This window comes from Solanum lycopersicum, chromosome 2, assembly GCF_036512215.1.
Source record: "Solanum lycopersicum chromosome 2, SLM_r2.1".
Lineage (NCBI taxonomy): Eukaryota > Viridiplantae > Streptophyta > Magnoliopsida > Solanales > Solanaceae > Solanum > Solanum lycopersicum.
The window spans coordinates 20,971,214-20,989,030 of NC_090801.1; the positions used below are offsets into that span (position 1 = coordinate 20,971,214).

Consider the following 17,817-nt stretch of genomic DNA (forward strand, 5'->3'; position numbering starts at 1 on the left):
CTACATTGAATGTCCATACTTTAATTGCTAACTCAACTGACATGGACGAGAAGTTTGCGATGATGGAGAAAAACATTGAGGCCTTGAATAAATTCATTGATGACAAAAATCTTCATATTTCTCAACTTATGAACAAGTTTGAGGAATTTACACCTGGAGAGTCAAGTTACGTTCCCACTTGTCCATCTGGTTTTGATCAACCAAACAAGGATGTTGAGGAATCTCTAGCAAAGTCCAAATTTAAAAAGGAGAAACAATCTGCTTTAGTTGCTGCACTATCTGTCCAACAGGTTCAAGACACAATAACGAACAGTATCAGGCTTAATGTGGTAGAACAACACAAAGTTTTTTGTATTACTCCAAGCCATATACTACACGAATTGATTGTCTATCCATGCCGACAAACTATCAACCACAAAAGCTACAAAGTTTGTTTCCAAGGGGAACCCAAGGCAGCATATCGCTCACATTGATGAAACTTGTAGCAATGCTGGAACAAATGGTGACCTTTTAGTAAAACAGTTTGTTCGTTCCTTGAAAGGGAATGCAATCGACTAGTACATCGACCTGGAACACGAGTTCATTGATATTTGGGAGAAAACAAGAATGAATCCCTCAATCGTTTCTACATTACTTGCTTAACCATAAGCATGATAGAGTTAACCGGAACTAAGCAAAGAAAGGATGAGCCAGTGGTGGATTACATCAATCGATGGAGATCATTGAGGTTGGACTGCAAAGATTGTCTTTATGAAATATCTGTTGTGGAAATGTGCATTCAGGGTATGCATTGGGGACTTCTATACTTACTAAAATAAATCAAACTGCGAACTTTTGAGGAACTTGCTACTTGAGCGCATGAAATGGAGTTAAGCATCATGGGTCATAGGAAGGCATGTCCTTTTGTTGATCTGACAAAAGAAAAAAGAGTTAAAAAAAGGTATGACCTCAAAGACACAAACTAGGGACTCTATGGCTGTGAATGCAATTTTTTGAAAGGTCACTACCAAGACTAAACTAAAAGAGGAGAAAGCCCCAAGACAATATCAAAGAGAGGAGAGGCAACGTTAAATCTTGAAGGGGTTATAGGCAAAGGTTTACCTATTTCAAGATGCAGATGTACCTATGATCCAAGAGGAATTGCTAGATAAGAAATTTATTTATCTTCCAGAATCAAAGAGGCCCGAATAGATCTATAAGATTAGTTATCCTATATATTGCAAGTTCCATCGCGTCCTTGGCCGCCTGACAAGTAAATGCTTTATCTTGAAGGAGAAAATAATGATGTTGGTAAATGAAGGAAAAATCATCAGTGACAAAGATGAAATGGTGGAGGCGAATCATGCTAATGTAGCACCAAATCAAAAGAAGTTTTTAAGGTCATCATCTATTACAATACCACCTTCTTGCGATTCAAAAGTTTATTGCCTATTGAAGTTGATGTTCCAAGGAAAACTCTTGAGGATTCACTAGAGATAGAAAACCACAAAGAAAGTGAAGTTGATGGTTGGACTTTGGTTACTCGTAAGAAGCGGAGGCATCAACCAGTTCTAAGGATACGAATTCCACGGCAAGAGCACTAAGGAGTGATAATAATTAACTACAACTATCAAAAAGCATCAAGCCTTGTACTAGCCGAAAAATGAATGGTTCTTCATGGTAGAAGGTTTGAAGGCCCATTACATTGGATGAATTATTTCCTAAAAAATTCTTTCGCGGTTTTCAAAGTGGTGCAACACATGTTATTTCCATCATAGAAGAAACAAAGGGAAGCGAAGGTGAGCATAATCCAACAGTAACAGAAAAACATCAAACTGATGAAAAAATTGCCCCATGTTGAACTACACTATCCTTCACAGATGATGACTTGCTTTAAGGATTTAAGCTACATAATAGACCCTTGTTTGTTGTAGAGTCTATTCGAGAACAACATCTTAATCGCATATTATTCGATGGTGGTTCGGTAGTCAATATCATGCCAAAAATTGTTCTAAGAAAACTTGGGATCTCCACAGATGAATTGTCCAAAAGTAACCTAACGATCCAAGGTTTCAATTAGGGAGGACAAAGATACATAGGGAAGATTTATGTAGGATTATCCATTGGTGACGTGAAATCAAACACTTTGATTTATGTCATGGATGCCAAAACATCATACACCTTGTTGCTTGGACGTCCCTAGGTTCATGAAAATGGAGTTTTACCATTTACTTTGCATCAGTGCATGAAGTATATGAAAGACGCAGAAGTCATCAAAATAAATGCAGACATCAATCCTTTCACCGAAACAGATTCATATTTTGCAGATGCAAAATTCTATTTAGATTCAGGAAAAGAAAATATGGAGGGATATGTAGATGCCAACCCGATTGATCTCAAAGATAGTAAAGTTCAATTGGCAGCTACCCAAATGTCTAAGAAGAGAACAGAAGATGTTTCCACTAAGCTTTCACCACCTAAAGGAGACTTGTAGACTATTATGGACGACGAGAAACAAATTTTTTGCTATATTCCACTTGAACATCAAAAAAAGGGGCAACCACTGCTAGAGGAATGCACTCAAAAAATCCAACCACTGAGGAAGGAACTTATCACATAACATTAAAAGATTTGAAGGAGAAAATGACTTTGCCGTTGCATAAGTCCTGTGTAACCATTTGGAGCCCTCCAAAGGCAATAGGCAAGCTGGAAAGATAAGAGGGAACTTTGATCAAAAGGTCTTCACATTGTTCGAAAAATCACGCTATGATTTCTCCAATCTAGAAAAATTAGGAGAACTCAAGGATGACGTCATTGGTTAAAATATATACGGGCTTACAAAATCTGAAATGCAGTTGAGAAAGCAAAGATATCATGTCACAACTCCTAAATTTGGGTTAGCATTCAACTTTCTTGAGCCTCATAGGATTTCGTCTAAGAAGGGAAATAAATAACTTAATATGACTACACCTCTAGGAAGGGAAAACACCACAATGGAATTCGTTGTTTGAACGCATCGGAAGACAGATACCCCGTGTTTCTGCATTTAAAAAGTTAGATTCCAAGGATGAAAGAGAGTTCTCTAAACAAGTGAACGAATATGCCACAACCTCAAATACCTATGTATTTCATCGCTTGGGAACAAAAAGAATGTCATTATCCGTAAGAAAGTTGCTAGAGCATGAAAATCAAGATTCTTATGATGTAATTGATCACAAAGAGATTCATAGCGTTTTCCCATCAGGTATGAAGAGAAAGTCTGTATTTTCAATCATCACTGATGGTTCTTTAAAGTTTACAAAAGTACAGTGGTTTTCACCAATAAAATTCATGGAGAAACAAAGAAAGAGGAAGATAAATGCATCACGCTCTTCATAAGAAGTGAGGTGGAAGATTCAAACTTGACACAATCATCCTATCACATAACGGTGGAAGAAGGTCCAAACGTTGATGATACAAATGATGATGTCTAAGAGGCTCCCCCTCAATTGTAGGATGGCGTACAATCAACCATACACAACCTCAAGGAATTAAATATATCCACTCTAAAAGATCCACATCCAATCTTCGTTAGTGCATATCTTACACCAGAAGAAGAGAGGAAATACTTTAGGTTATTGGTTGAGTTCAAGGATGTTTTTGCTTGGTCGTACAAAGATTTGTCGGGCCTTATTCCAGGATAGTTATTCATCAATTGGGGATAAAAAGGGAACACGTTCTATAAAGCAGTCACAATGAGTGTTTCGTCCGGAGTTAGTCACTGAAATTGAAGATGAGGTCAACAAGATCATTGAAGCTGGATTTATTTGAGAAGTCAAATACCCTTTGTGGATCTCAAATATTCTAAATGTTAAGAAGAAGAATGGTCAAATACGCGTCTACGTTAATTTTTGAGATTTGAGCAAGTCATGTCTCAAAGATTACTTCCCTCTGCCAATCATTGAGCTCTGGTTGATGCTACAACTGGGCATGAAGCTATGTCATTTATGGATGGGTCTTCTGGATATAATTAAATTAGAATGTCTCAAAATATGAATAATACACTACATTTTGAACTCCCAAAGGAATTTATTGTTACAAAGTGATGCGCTTTGGTATACAGAATGTTGGGGCCACCTATCAACATGCAATACAAAATATCTTTGATGAAATTCTTCATAGGAGGGTGGAATGTTACGTCAATGAATTACTGATAAAGGCGAAGCAAAGGGAAGACCATCTTGAAGACCTTCAAATCATTTTTGAAAGGTTAAGAAAGTTTGACTTGAAGATGAATCCGCCCAAACACACATTCGTAGTTACCTCAGAAAAGTTTCTTGTCTTCATTGTGCATCATCGCATAATTGAAGTTGATCCTTCAAAGATTGATGCCATTCACAAAATGCCTCAGCTAAAGGACTTGAAAGACCTCCACAGACTACAAGGAAATTTTGTATTTATCCGAATGTTTATTTCTATCCTGCATGGACAATGTCAACCCTTCAATCATTTGATGAAGGAAGATTCTCCTTTCTACTAGGACCAATCATGTCAGAATAACTTTAAAATCATGAAAAGATACTTGATGAATGCACCTTTATTAGGGGCACCAACTCTTGAAAAGCCATTGATATTATACATTGAATCACAACAATGATCAATTGGCCTACTTCTTGCCTAAGAGAATGAAGCTAAGAAGAAACAAGCACTGTACTATCTGAGTCAAACTTTGATAAGGGCTGAGTTGAATCATACACCTATCGAGAAGATGTGCTTAGCATTGCATTTTCCAATAAAAAATTGAGGCATTATTTTGAAGTCTACACTGTCAAGCTAATTTCTCTGGTTGATCCCGTGATGTTCGTAATGACTCGACCAGTTCTCTCACGATGTCTAGTAAGATGGTCTATATTGTTTAATCAATATGAGATTATATACACACCTCAAAAAGTTGTGAAGGGGAAAACACTTGCTAATTTTCTTGTTGATCACCCTTTTCTGAGAAAATGGGAAACTTCAGATAAATACCCTGCTGAAGATGCATTTTTTACTGAAGAGTTGTCGGCATGGACAATGTTCTTTGATGGATCTTCACGCTGAGATGGACCAGGGGTAGGAGTGGTATTGATATCTCCAGAACAACTAATCTTTCCTTTTTTCATTTGTTCTAGGTGAAAAGTGTTCGAACAATGCTGCAGAATACCATGTTTTGATTATGGGCTTTTAAATGGCATCAGATATGAAGATTACTCAATTGGATGTCTATGTTGACTCTCAATTGATCATCAATCAATTTTCTGGGAGTTGTGTGGCAAAGAAGAAAATCGCATGGTAGATGTTTTGGCTAACTTTGCTACAACAATGGCACTTGGAGAAACTGAGACAACAAAGGTGTGTTTATGTCATCGATGTGTTATTCCTGGTTGTCTTGATCTTCAAGTCCATTAAATCCATGATACATCTATTTGAGTGGTGGAAAAGAAGATTGGATAAAACCACTAATTGAGTATCTTGAACATGGAAGGTTTCCTAATGATCCACGAGTAAGAGCAGACATTAAGACAAGGGCACCACGATTCATTTTTCGCGATGGAATGTTATTTCGTCGTTCTTTTGAGGGACTATTCTTGCAATGTCTTGACAAAGAAGAAGCTTACCAAGAAAAGGAGGAGGTGCATTCTGGAACATGTGGAGCACACCAATCAGGTCCTAAACATCATTTTTCGCATCAAGAGAATGGGCTACTATTGACAAACAATGGTGATGGACTTCTTATAACATGCATAGAAGTATCACACGTGTCACATGCTATTTACATTCATCGATCTCAACAAGCTCGGCATCAGACTATAGCGTCATGTCCATTCAATACATGTGGACTTGATGTTGTTGGACCTCCTCCAAAGTCGTGAAAAGTACAACTATATATCTTTGCTGCCAGTGACTACTCTAGATGGGCTGAAGTTGTACCATTAATAGGTGAAAAAGGAAAATGTTGTAGATTTTATCAAATAAAACATAATCTTTAGATATGGCATAAAAAGATGTATAGTAACTGATAATGGAACACCGTTCAACAATAAACTAATAAGTAGTTTGTGTGATAAGTTCAATTTTAAGTAACATAAATCTTCAATGTATAATGCACTTGTCAATGGTCTTGCTAAAGTAATTTACAAGACACTCGGTAACCTATTGAAGAAAGTAGTGGCAAATAATAAAAGGGACTGGCATGAGAGACTTAATGAAGCTCTGTGGGCATATTGCACAACCTTTAGAACGGCTACGCAAGAGACTCCATTTTCATTGGTGCATGGCATAAAAGCAGTCCTTCTATTAGAGAGGCAAATTCCATTATTGCAAATGGAAGTCCAGGAGGGACTTACAAACTGAAAAGCAATGCTCAACTTTGCCTAGCAAAGTTGGAAGAATTCGATGAAAAGAGATTGGAAGCACAACAAAAGTTGCAGTGTTATCAAGCTCGACTTGAAAGATCATTCAATAAGAAAGTGTGACCTCGGTCATTTCAAGTGCGAGAGTTGGTATTAGAAGTCCATAGACCCATAATATTAAACAAAGGCATTGGTAATAAGTTTACATCAAAATGGGATGGACCGTATGTTGTGAAGGAGGCATATTCAAGTGGCACTTATAAAATTGTCGACCAAGATGGTGTAAGAGTTGATCCAATAAACGCCATGTTCCTGAAGCAATACTTCCCATGAAGGCTGGCTACGCTCCTCAAGGTATGAATATAAACTACATGTTACTCCTGGCCGGCAAAAGTATAAACTGTGTACGGCTCCCAAAAAAATAAAAATATATGATTTGATCCTCTTCATAAAGGTACGTAGGTGCTTGGAGTAATCATTCTGAGTTCAGTAAAATGAGTAAAATAAAAAAATGGAGTTTAGTGGTCTTGCGTGATCATCACAATAGCTATTTAAAAATCATGTAGCTGGCAAATTAGTTCAAATGTGGCGCAAACGAGCAAAATAGAAGATTTTGAAGCCATATCCGCAACATAAGAAGAAACTTGTAAACAAAAAATCCTACATTAAGTCATGGATCTTCAACTATGATAGTTCAAAGTTTTAAATCAAACAGGTTATATTTGGAGTCAACTTTGGGTATTAATTTAATCAATTCAAAAGGAATTTTGATTTAATTTTTTAATTTGCAAACAAATTAATTCATCGGCATTGGATGAAGCGACTATTGATTCTACTCGATTTTTTGCTTACGGTGTATATAATTTGGTGTAATTCACTTATATTTCAGTAAGTTACTAAAAATAGGGGCATCTTTACCTGCAACATGAAATCGGAATACCCTTCGGATCAAAGCTTTATGTTGAAATGGTATAGCCACAAAAATCATGATCTAAACACTACAAGTTCAGGAGAGCTCTTTGTTGTCGTCAAAATCGCACAATGTTAAGGAAATGAATTCTGGGAATATAGTCAACTTGAAAAAAAAAATTAGACTCCTACGCAGCGTTATTGATTTCTCCCAAGTTGCGCAACGCTGAAATGTTTAGCAAAGAAGAATTTTGAGCTTACTTTTAAAAGATATCTGCTCTAATTTGGAAATATTTTTGATGTGATTTTTATATGTGTTGTAATTCTATGAGTTATGCTTCCAACGGAATGAGAATCACATAATTTCAAGGCTCCTTCACCGAGTTATTGGTTTTCTCCAGAATATGCGCAAAGCAGAAGATTTAACCACGCAAATTTTGAGCCAACTTTGAACATAAATTTGTACTAAATCATAAATCTCATGGATGTAATTTTTATACATATTGAAACTATGGAATTTATTTTTCAAACAAAAAATTAATATCATCATTCTGATGCTCCTACTCCACATTATGAATTTTCTTCCACATGTGCGCAAAGCTGAAGAAAGCTGAAGATGAGCCAACTTCGAACTCAAATATGTACTAACCCATAAATTCCATGGATGTGATTTTTGTACATGTTGAAATTATCTTTCAAACAAAAAAAAAGAATCTCATTATTTCGATACTTCTAATCCACAGTATGAATTTTCTCCCACATGTGCGCAAAGCTGAAGAAAGCTGAAGATTCAAGCATGAAAATATTAGCCAACTTCGAACTCAAATCTGTAATTAACCATAAATCTCATGTATGTAATTTTCATACATATATAATTTACATAAGATATTTCCTACTCCGCGTTATAAATTCTCTTCCACATGTGTGCAAAACTGATGAAAGATGATGATTCAAGAAACAGATTTTGAGGCAACTTAAAACTCAAATATGTACTAAACCATAAATTCCATGAATTTTATTTTTATACAGATTTAATATATCTAAATTTTCTTTCCAACGAAAGAAGAAGCTCGTTATTTCGATGCTCCTAATTCAGGTTATGAATTTTTTTCCACATGTGCGCAAAATAGAAGAAAGCTAAAAAAATTAACGTTTGTTGCAATCCTCAAATAAACGCTAGCATATGAAGTCCTTTTTTTTTCAAAAAAGAAAGGGGGCTCAAGGAAGAAACAATCAAAAATTCAAAATTCAAGAGAAGAAAATTTTTCACAATTGTATTGCTTAACAAAAAAAAAAGAACCACTATACTGTAATGAGCATGTAAGAAAATCATAAGCAAATAAATAAAAAATCTAACTACGAAAAAAGCTTGAAACTTATGATTTCTTGACGACCTTTCTCAATTGTCTATTCTAGCTGGGCTAGTCTCTGAATCTCATGTTAGAAATCACATTATTTGCCTCAATAATAATAATCTCGCCCTCCATAGTGGTGACATTATCTCGACTTTTGGACAACTTCTCTTGATATTTGTAAATGAGCTTGGTGACCTTTTTTTTTGGAAGATAAGGCTTTTAAGCCTTTCTCTACAACTTATAGAGTTTCTTGAAGTTTCTCCATGGATACATCCAACTTTTCATGTGCCAACTTTGCACCATCAAGAAGGCTTTGCCCATTAGAAAGGGCCTTTTCATGTATTTCTTTAGTTATATTTAATGATCTTAAAGTATCATACTCCGTATACGACTTGAAGAAATTCTGTACATGAACCTCCAAAGAAGATACATCAATAATGTTTACTTTTCTAATCTCCTCTATAGTTGAAGCGATATTTCAATCCAATGCTGTAAAGTCATGCGAAGAACCTAAGGAAATTGTGTAATCCATCCACAGAATGCGCCCCACATCTCATAAACAAAGGTTGATTTATCACGGTAATGGTTTCTTGTGTCTCAAAAGTAGGAGCACTGCGTCGCAATGAAGGCATTATGTCACTAGAAGGTGATTCTTGGTTGAACCACTTCTGATGAAGGCATCACATTATTAATGGAAGAATGAAAGTATTTTGCAGTCGCATCAAGATAATTATGATCTACAGTAAAATATGTAACTGAGCCATAGTTAAAGTCGTCACGATATAGTTCTTGAAGGTCCAACTTAAAAAAGTTAAAAACTATACGAAATAAAAAGATGATCAGATTCAAAAAAAAAATAAGGAGAGGGTCTTACTTGTTTTGCTAATTCAAACAGAGATGTCGAGTTTGAATCCTCATCAACAAAGTTGTTATCATCAATGAAAATGGTATCTAAAAATTTGATACCACAACAATCATCATCTAACCCTTGTGTCATTCTTTTTAGACAATTCCAGTGACGATCCACTGGACTAGAAGACACATTGAGTAGTCCAAAACCATTTCGTGAAGAATTCATAAGAGAAATTTTATCACAAGGTGTCTCAAGGTTTGACCTTTTACATTTATCGTTGTCTGATGATTCATAAGGTTCATATGTTGTAGAAGAACCATGACCAACATTGGAAGCAAGTGACGTCGTCTTTGAGGCTGATGTGAGGTGCCTCGATTTTGATTTCAAGACACATCCCCACGTTTCAAGGTTTTTGACTTGGATGAGGTCTTAGAGACTTTCAAAGTATCATTTAACTTCACTAGACATTTAGAATAAAGATGTTACTTTTCCTTTGGTTGATAAGAAGTCCCTTCAGATGTAATGAAGATGTTACTTTTCCTTTGGTTGATAAGAAGTCTCTTCAGATGAAATGGATGCAGATTCTTGCTTTTTCATCTTCAACATGATGCGGAGGTTTCCTTGGGAGGTATTCATTCTTTGGGTTGGCCAGTAGTTAACATACTCGCGGGTCATTAAAGGAGAACCTTCCAATGGGCATGTTAGAATCATGACTTTAGAAAAGGTATTGTGTCAAAAAGAAGAGTTCCAATGTTGCATCAATGTTAACTGTGTACACCATCGTAAGGACTCTACATAAGATCTCTAGGGACATCTTGACAAAAACTAAATTGTCGACTAAATATGACATGGTTTTAGGATTCCACGATGAAACTTAAATCATGCCTAAGGGTTACATAACCTTAACAAAGGCTTATGACATATTTGTTCCATGAATTTGAAAGCTTTCCATTATCGGTAAGGTGCAAATCCCTCCCTTGCAGCATTGCTAAATGATAGAGGCGACGGGAATCATCCTGGTCAAATAACTTTTGGGCATTAGTAAAATCAAAACACTTAGCCATCTTCTCGCCAGAAATTTTTCAGAGAGGTATCGAGCTATGTGAATGATTGGCACGATGATGAGTCCTTAACTTATCTCCAAGCCATCCATATGCATAGTGTGTGGAAAAAATTATATTTTCCACACTCAAGTTTGAAGAAGTATTGATTTCTCGCAGGCTGCGATATATGCTTTCAAGGACAATGACTGCCAAGGAGAACTTCTTTCCATGAGCCATCAAGCTCGCAACTTTAAAAACACTAGTACGCACATGGTTGACTTTTTTATTCGGAAGGACAAATTTGCAAAGCCAACAAGCAAAGAACGCTGCCAAGTTTGTCTCATCTCTAATCGATTTTTCCACATCTAACATGATAAATGGGGCATTCTCCTCATCAGTCCGCGACACCAAGTTTGAATAAATTTGTCCAGAAGGAGTGTGGTTCAATCTTACTTTGTGGAACCTACCATTGACACATTTTGCGGAGTTCGACATATCTATGAGGTCCTCTAAACTAAAACGTAACCCAATCATGGATGAACACCTCTTGGGGATAATCTTTCGCTAATCTGTAGAAGGCCAAAAACAAATATCAACAACTTTGGGAAGAAGAAATTCGTTTTGAGTATTTGTATGTGTCAATTCTTTCGCTGAGGGAGCAACTTGATCATAAAAATTCCCTTGTACGGGGAGGACTGCAATGGATTGCAAATCCCAAAGTGATATGGACATTCTCCAATGAAAGTATAAAGTATATTCATAGACGGACGCCAAAGTTCATAAAAAGCATGGAGTACATTGTCGTCATAATAGTACATGAAGAAATAAGTATATACAACATCATTGACTTTGATGAGCTCCAAAATCTCCTTGTGGCGGGGCAGCACGTCCTCTACCAACTCCTAGTAGCCAGCTGTGTAGCAAACATTACGAAAGTTAGAAGAGGTAACATGCCAATTGTTGAAATTTCTATCTGAATGCGAAGATTTGGAAGATGATGTGTCATGATGAATTACGGATTACAGTAAATAAACTTTCATGCAAGTTGCTTGCTCGAAATGTTTCTCATAAAGTCGTTGTTGTAAGGCACAAAAAATGAGATAAATTATCTAGAACCTAACATATTTTGTTAAAGTTATAATGTCCTAAATATACTTCAAATATAGTATATAGGCAGTAGATAAAATATTAGAGGTATTGGAAGTCGAACGTTTAGGGACGACTAAGACGTTCGACGACTAAGTCACCTAGATGCCTTATTTGTGGTTCTATGTGTTTATGGGTGCTTCATGATGTTCTAAGGTTCTAAAATGACTTGTTAAAACCTCTTTAGAAGAAGTGTACAACGTTTAAAGTGATTTGGAAGTCGAACATCAAGGAACGACCAAGACGTTTAACGAATAGTAGATTATGTGAAAAATGTGTATATGAATGCTTAAATTTGTATGAAATGATAATATTAAGACTTAAAATTATTTAAAATGATGTTTAATGATGTTATATGAAGTTTCGTTAAGTTTGGAGATCAAATGCCCAAGAACGTCCAAGGCGTTTGAAAGATAGCCCCTAAGATGTTCATCGTATGTCATGTTGGGGCCAAAGCTGTTTGGATGTATTGTAGGTGTTTGTTTTAGATAAAACTTATGTGGAAGGTCTATAACAAGTTAAGGTGTGTAATCACATTGAAAACGCCCAGGTACGACTTCTAAAAGTCCCACAAGAGGCCCCAAAAGAAGGACAAAAAGCTGCCTAAGACACTCCCTGGGAAGTGTCCATTGACAGACCCAACGACAGATCGTTGGTCCACCAAAGGACCGTATAGCAGTTATGGTACATGTTTAATTGAATGTTTCAGGTCTCAAGGCAATATTTATATAAGTACCCAATGACGGAGCCCTAGGAACGGTCCATTGCAAGGAAAACACCCCGTAGGTGCATCCGTGGATGATGCATTGTATTGTGCAGCCTGCATTCTGTTAATTAAAGGGGTGAATGGGAAATTCACCCCACCTCCTAAACATACCCTAATAGGTTTATTAAGCTATTTTTGGGTGTATATAGGTCATCAAAAACGTGATCACCCCATTCTAGAATCCTCTCACAAGATTGAAACCTTTCCCTTCAAACCTCAATTACAGGTGCAGCTCAAGAACTACTTGGACGTGGATTTTATATTGATGAATCTTCATGTTTAAGATATTTTAAACTATACAAAGGTATGGTGATCTCTATCTCTAGTTATCTTTTCATCTGGAGAGTCATTCTCAAAGATTTCAAAAGAGAAAAATATGATCAAAGTACTTCTTCAATCTGCCATGGGTTCTTTCCAAAAAGGTTTTGAAAGATTGAATCATGATTAATTGAAGTTATTAAAGTGGTTTTAATGTGAATTTTACTCCAATTGCATGATGAACACATGCTCCATCATCAAAACGATTTAGCCTTGCATGGGTCGTATGATCTTGATTTGTTATGGATTGAATTATGATTATATTACGTTGAACTGATTGTATATACTGTTACATGAATTTATGTAGAAATGTCCATGAGGATAAATGTATGAAGATTTGAACATTAATAGCCTATGCTTCCACATGTTGCCTTGAAGTTGATTGTGAGATCGGTTGTGTAGAGTTTTGATTATGTATGAATTGCTGTAGCTACTCTTTTAGGGTTATATAATGGATGAGTTTTTTAGGTATAAATCCTTAATGAACAATCTAAGAAAGGTTTGCATTAATTGATCTAGATTCCTTTAAGCAATGAAGTCAAAATGCTAAGTGTATGATGGATCTTGAGTTGCCGATATATCAAGAATGGTTTCTTCTTGATTTCTTACAAATTATCTACTGCCTAATGAGTATGTTTTTGATGAAATATGAATTACGATTCAAAGCCATATATAGTTCATAGTATTGGTAAATTCTCGTATACTCTAGCAAATCGACAAACCTAACTGACATGTTGTAACCTTAATCTTGAGGGTATGTCATGATGATTTCAATATAATTAAACGTAGGTTTATATACTGCCATAGATTGATATTATATACGAAATATGATTTAAAATCAATTCAAGGGAAATTAGTTAATGATATATGTTATTCTACTTTCCTAATATGTTGATGTATTATAATATGTTATAGTATAGTCTTGTAGCGACTTGTACATGGGTTTTTAGGTGTTTAAATATCATTTATCTACTACCATATATGTGTTTTATTTATTAATATGGTGTATTGATCAATGATAATCAAAGGGTGAGAAATTGGTAAGAATGTTCATTCCCTCTACTCTTCTATTTCTCTATTTCTTTATAGTAATGTTGATGAAGCCTGTAAGGAATTGTGTGGTATGGTCCACTTATAGTGGCGGTGTTTACTTTACTGTCAACCTTTATAAGTGATGATCATGTCAATGAAGGCAAATTTATGAATATATGAGCATGTGCTTATGATGATACCATATGAGCTTATGCCTACTTTCCTATTCTAGTTGTGATCTAGGTTGTGTGGCTATTGTATGAGCATGTGTATATTCATGTTAGAATATTGTATAGGTTCTTCCATTCATGTGTTAAAATTGTTAATAGCCTATACACATGTACCCCTTATATGAGTGCATGAATAACACAAGTTAGGAGTCTTAAGCGAAATATGAATTTTGCTTCTCTGCTATGTTGTTGTGTGTATTTTGGTTTATGCTTAAAGGTATATTATGTTCTAAGAGGGTGGCTGCCTCAATATATTGTTGATAGACATTATGTGATCATCTTGACCAATGTACACACACACTCACTTACATGCATGTTACAAGTAGTATAGGTCATTGTGTCTAAATGAAAGGTTGCTATCATATTCAATAATGTCTACTACTATGCATGTAAAGTATATGTATGTGAAGTATCTTATGTATTCTTTAATAGGATGACTTGATAGGTGTACTAATATCGGCAAGGGTTGTGACTTTGCCTATGCATTGCACATGTGTACCTTGATAGGATAATTCTAGTTTTGGTCTCGATATGTATAAATATGTATGTATGAACTTGTGTGACTTAATATGTTATGTGAAAGGTTTGCTCACATGTATGTATACACACACATATATATATATGAATATCTAGTCAAGAGAGGGGTTTTTAATTGTGTATTCATGTGTACCCTAAACTAGATGATGCTTTACATATATTATGTTCATGTTAATGGATTTCTTTTTATGATTTAGGTTGATGAACTTCCATCTATGACCTATGAGTTAAGCATATGAGGGGATGACTCTCCTAAACCTGTGATTTATAAATTAAAAATATGATAAAGGTTTTCAATGAAGGGAACATAGCTTAGCACCGATAAACTTGAATATAAGTGTGTGTCCATTCCCATGGGAGGAAGGTAGGTCACCATAAATCTCATGAGGTGGATAACCAAAATGCCTCAACAGGCATAAATAGGGTTTCCAAAAGTGGATATCTACAATGCCTAATCTTGGCATAAAGAGGATTTTCACATGTACCTCCAAGTTCCATAACTATGTTGCCACCATAGGATACTAGCTACTGGATCCACCTAGAAAGTTATGTCACATTTGGTTCTACTTTGGTCAGTAGACCACCTCCTTTCGGTTTGGGGTTCTATCACACCAGATTCCATGTTTAGCATGACATGGTCTATGTCAGTTAAGGATATACTTTTCCTAAAGTACAATGGACAATGGAATTTAAATGACTAGGATCCTAAATAGAATGACATAACGGAGGTTACATAGGATAGGTGGAAGTGATGAACCCATCTAGACATTGCACGAGTAGCTCCTTAGGAAGTTCTAGGAAGGTGTTCTAATGCATATCACTATGTATGTGTTCCCTATGCATGACATTGTAGGATTTGTCTACATGTTATGAAGATGTGCATGATATGAGTCATTATGTTTGATGTTGATTTTGTTGACTATATGATGATGGTCTTGACTTAACTATGTCAATGAGGTATTATACTTCTATGATGTTATGTGTAGACTTGTTTAGATGATATGTGTAATTTTCCTTGTGGTCCTAAGGTCATACATTGCACCAACTATCCCTAAAGGATTACTTTGGAGACTAATGAATTAAAAGGAAGAGTTCATTGTAAAGAGGAATGAGCTCACTGTAAAGTGACCTCGAATTGGACTTCAATTCTATATGTACTTTTCTATGATGTTTAGCCTTTGATTATGTTCCTATGAAGTATGAAAATGATACATATTCTATTGATAAAGATTTTATGATGATTTACTCAAAATGACATGAGGTATGATTTCAAAGAAAATGTCCCTTTTAAATACATGTTTTTGCATGGTTGTCATACTTAGTACATTCTTGTGCTAATCTAATTCTTCTATACTTTTTACACGAAGTGTAGGTTATGGATTCTTAAAGGATGTCTTGAATGATGAAGAGCTTGATAGGTGATTCCCAAGCTCAAGGAAAGGAATCCTTAAGTCCAAGGATGTCCTAATGTGTACTTATTGTAAAGTCTATAAAATCTTGTATAGTTTTGTATTATGTCTTAAGGGTCATGTGCCTAATGTACTCCAAAGTTATTGAGTATAGGGTGGCAAAGAGACTTAGAGTCTATATATGTATTATGGCTTATATTTTATATGCACATGAAGTAAAGTTTCTAGCATATCAGGTGTTATGAAAGGTTTAAATTTCCGCTAAATTTACTATGTCGATGAGATGAATGATGACTATGGGCTTGTATAAGACCTCCGAGAGGTCAAGTACGCCGTGTTACTTCTAGGGGATTATACCCGGTTTTGACATTTGGTATCCATTTTTTACCATTCTTTTAGTAGAAGAGATTTTTCGTATGTCCAAATAACAATATAGAAGACGCTGATAGCAGGAGGTTGAACTTCCAGAAGTAGAACTTTGGAATTTAAATTTTGTTTGTCGTCGCCCATTATTACAAGAAGAGAATGCAGCAAATCTCGATCATGGAAGTGCATCATGTTGCGGGATTGAAGTCATATATCTCTTTAAAATATCTGCGAAAATATTAAACAAAAAGGAAAAATTTAGACTAAGAACAAGTCCAAAGTAATGGGGGTACCCTCAAATTTTTTCGCCTGGAGTAAGGCTGATTTCAAATAGAAAACTGGATCAGCAAAGAGGTGATCTAATATATTTTTTCGTATATGATGTATCTCTATTTATTTTCTTTCCAACACCGTAAAACGCTTGTGATTTTGTTATTCCTAAGCTGAGGTATGAATTTTTCCATGATGTCACGCCAAGCTAATGCCTTCAATTCATCAGAATTTTGGGTTGAGTTAAAAAAATCACATGAGTAAATTCAAGAATTGGAGAAGAATTTACTAGAGAGTGGACTCAATTGAACTTAATGATAAGAGAATGCGAATACGGGTATGTATAGATTTTAAACAAGGAGACACCAATTTTATTCCTACAAATTCTCAAAAATTATAATGATGAAAATTTTATTTCCTACAAAGTATGAAAATTATGGTAAGTTTTCATAGGAATTAAATACCGAAAAGTTTCCATGGGAATCAAATTATGGAAATTCCATAGAAAATAAATTATGGTAGGTTTTCATAAGAATTAAATTATGGAAATTCTCCATGAGAATCAAATTAGGGAAATTCCATAGAAACCAAATTATGATAAGTTTTCATAAGAATTCAATTATGTATATTTTTCATGGAAATCAAATTATGAAAATCCCATAAAAACCAAATTATGGTAAAGTTTTCTCGAAAACTACATGAAAAAGTATACCCGAAGTAAAAAGACTCGCGTCATGAGAATTTGAATTCCTTGCGTTCTTTTCAAGTGAAAGCCTAAATTTGTGTTAAAACCACGAGGTCTCTATCACCAAGTAAAGCTTGTGGAGAATCCTTGTTCATTGAATTAGCGGTCATTTCTTAGTGATGACCCAAATGAAATTACAACCCTATGAAAAACTTTCATGTGAAAGTCTGTAAGAGCTTGAAACACTTCAAGTCAAAATGAGTTGATAAACAACCGAATGTCAAATGAACTCTTACAAAAAAGAGAATATTGTCATGAAAACTCTGGTAAAGGTTGACCTTTACATAGCGGCGTGGTCATTTCTCAGGAGGACTTCAACTTTAATCGTCAAAACTCGACAAGCCAACACGTTGACAAGTCTAAAAAAATGGAAAATACATTCTTGATTACATAAAGTCTTGTCGCCAACTTCGGCATACCTCTACGTCGACAAGTCTCGAAGTAAAGGGCATTTGTTGACACATAAATCTTATTACATCAAATTCATA

The 17,817-nt window shown here is 35.4% G+C and overlaps 1 protein-coding gene across 1 annotated transcript; it reads left to right on the plus strand.

The window, feature by feature from the left end:
• The first annotated feature begins 5,185 nt into the window (after positions 1-5,185).
• Positions 5,186-5,870, plus strand: LOC138341934 (uncharacterized). Its single transcript, XM_069294119.1, has 2 exons — positions 5,186-5,289; positions 5,483-5,870. Exons 1-2 carry the CDS (start codon positions 5,186-5,188, stop codon positions 5,868-5,870), a joined length of 492 nt encoding a protein of 163 aa, XP_069150220.1.
• The last annotated feature ends 11,947 nt before the right edge of the window (positions 5,871-17,817 follow it).

Excerpts from the sequence above, each read along its gene's own strand:
- LOC138341934 (XM_069294119.1), top strand. The coding sequence starts at position 5,186 with ATGGCATCAGATATGAAGATTACTCAATTGGATGTCTATGTTGACTCT. Across the intron at positions 5,290-5,482 it reads GCAAAGAAGAAAATCGCATG|GTTTCCTAATGATCCACGAG; the intron begins GTAGATGTTTTG and ends TGAACATGGAAG.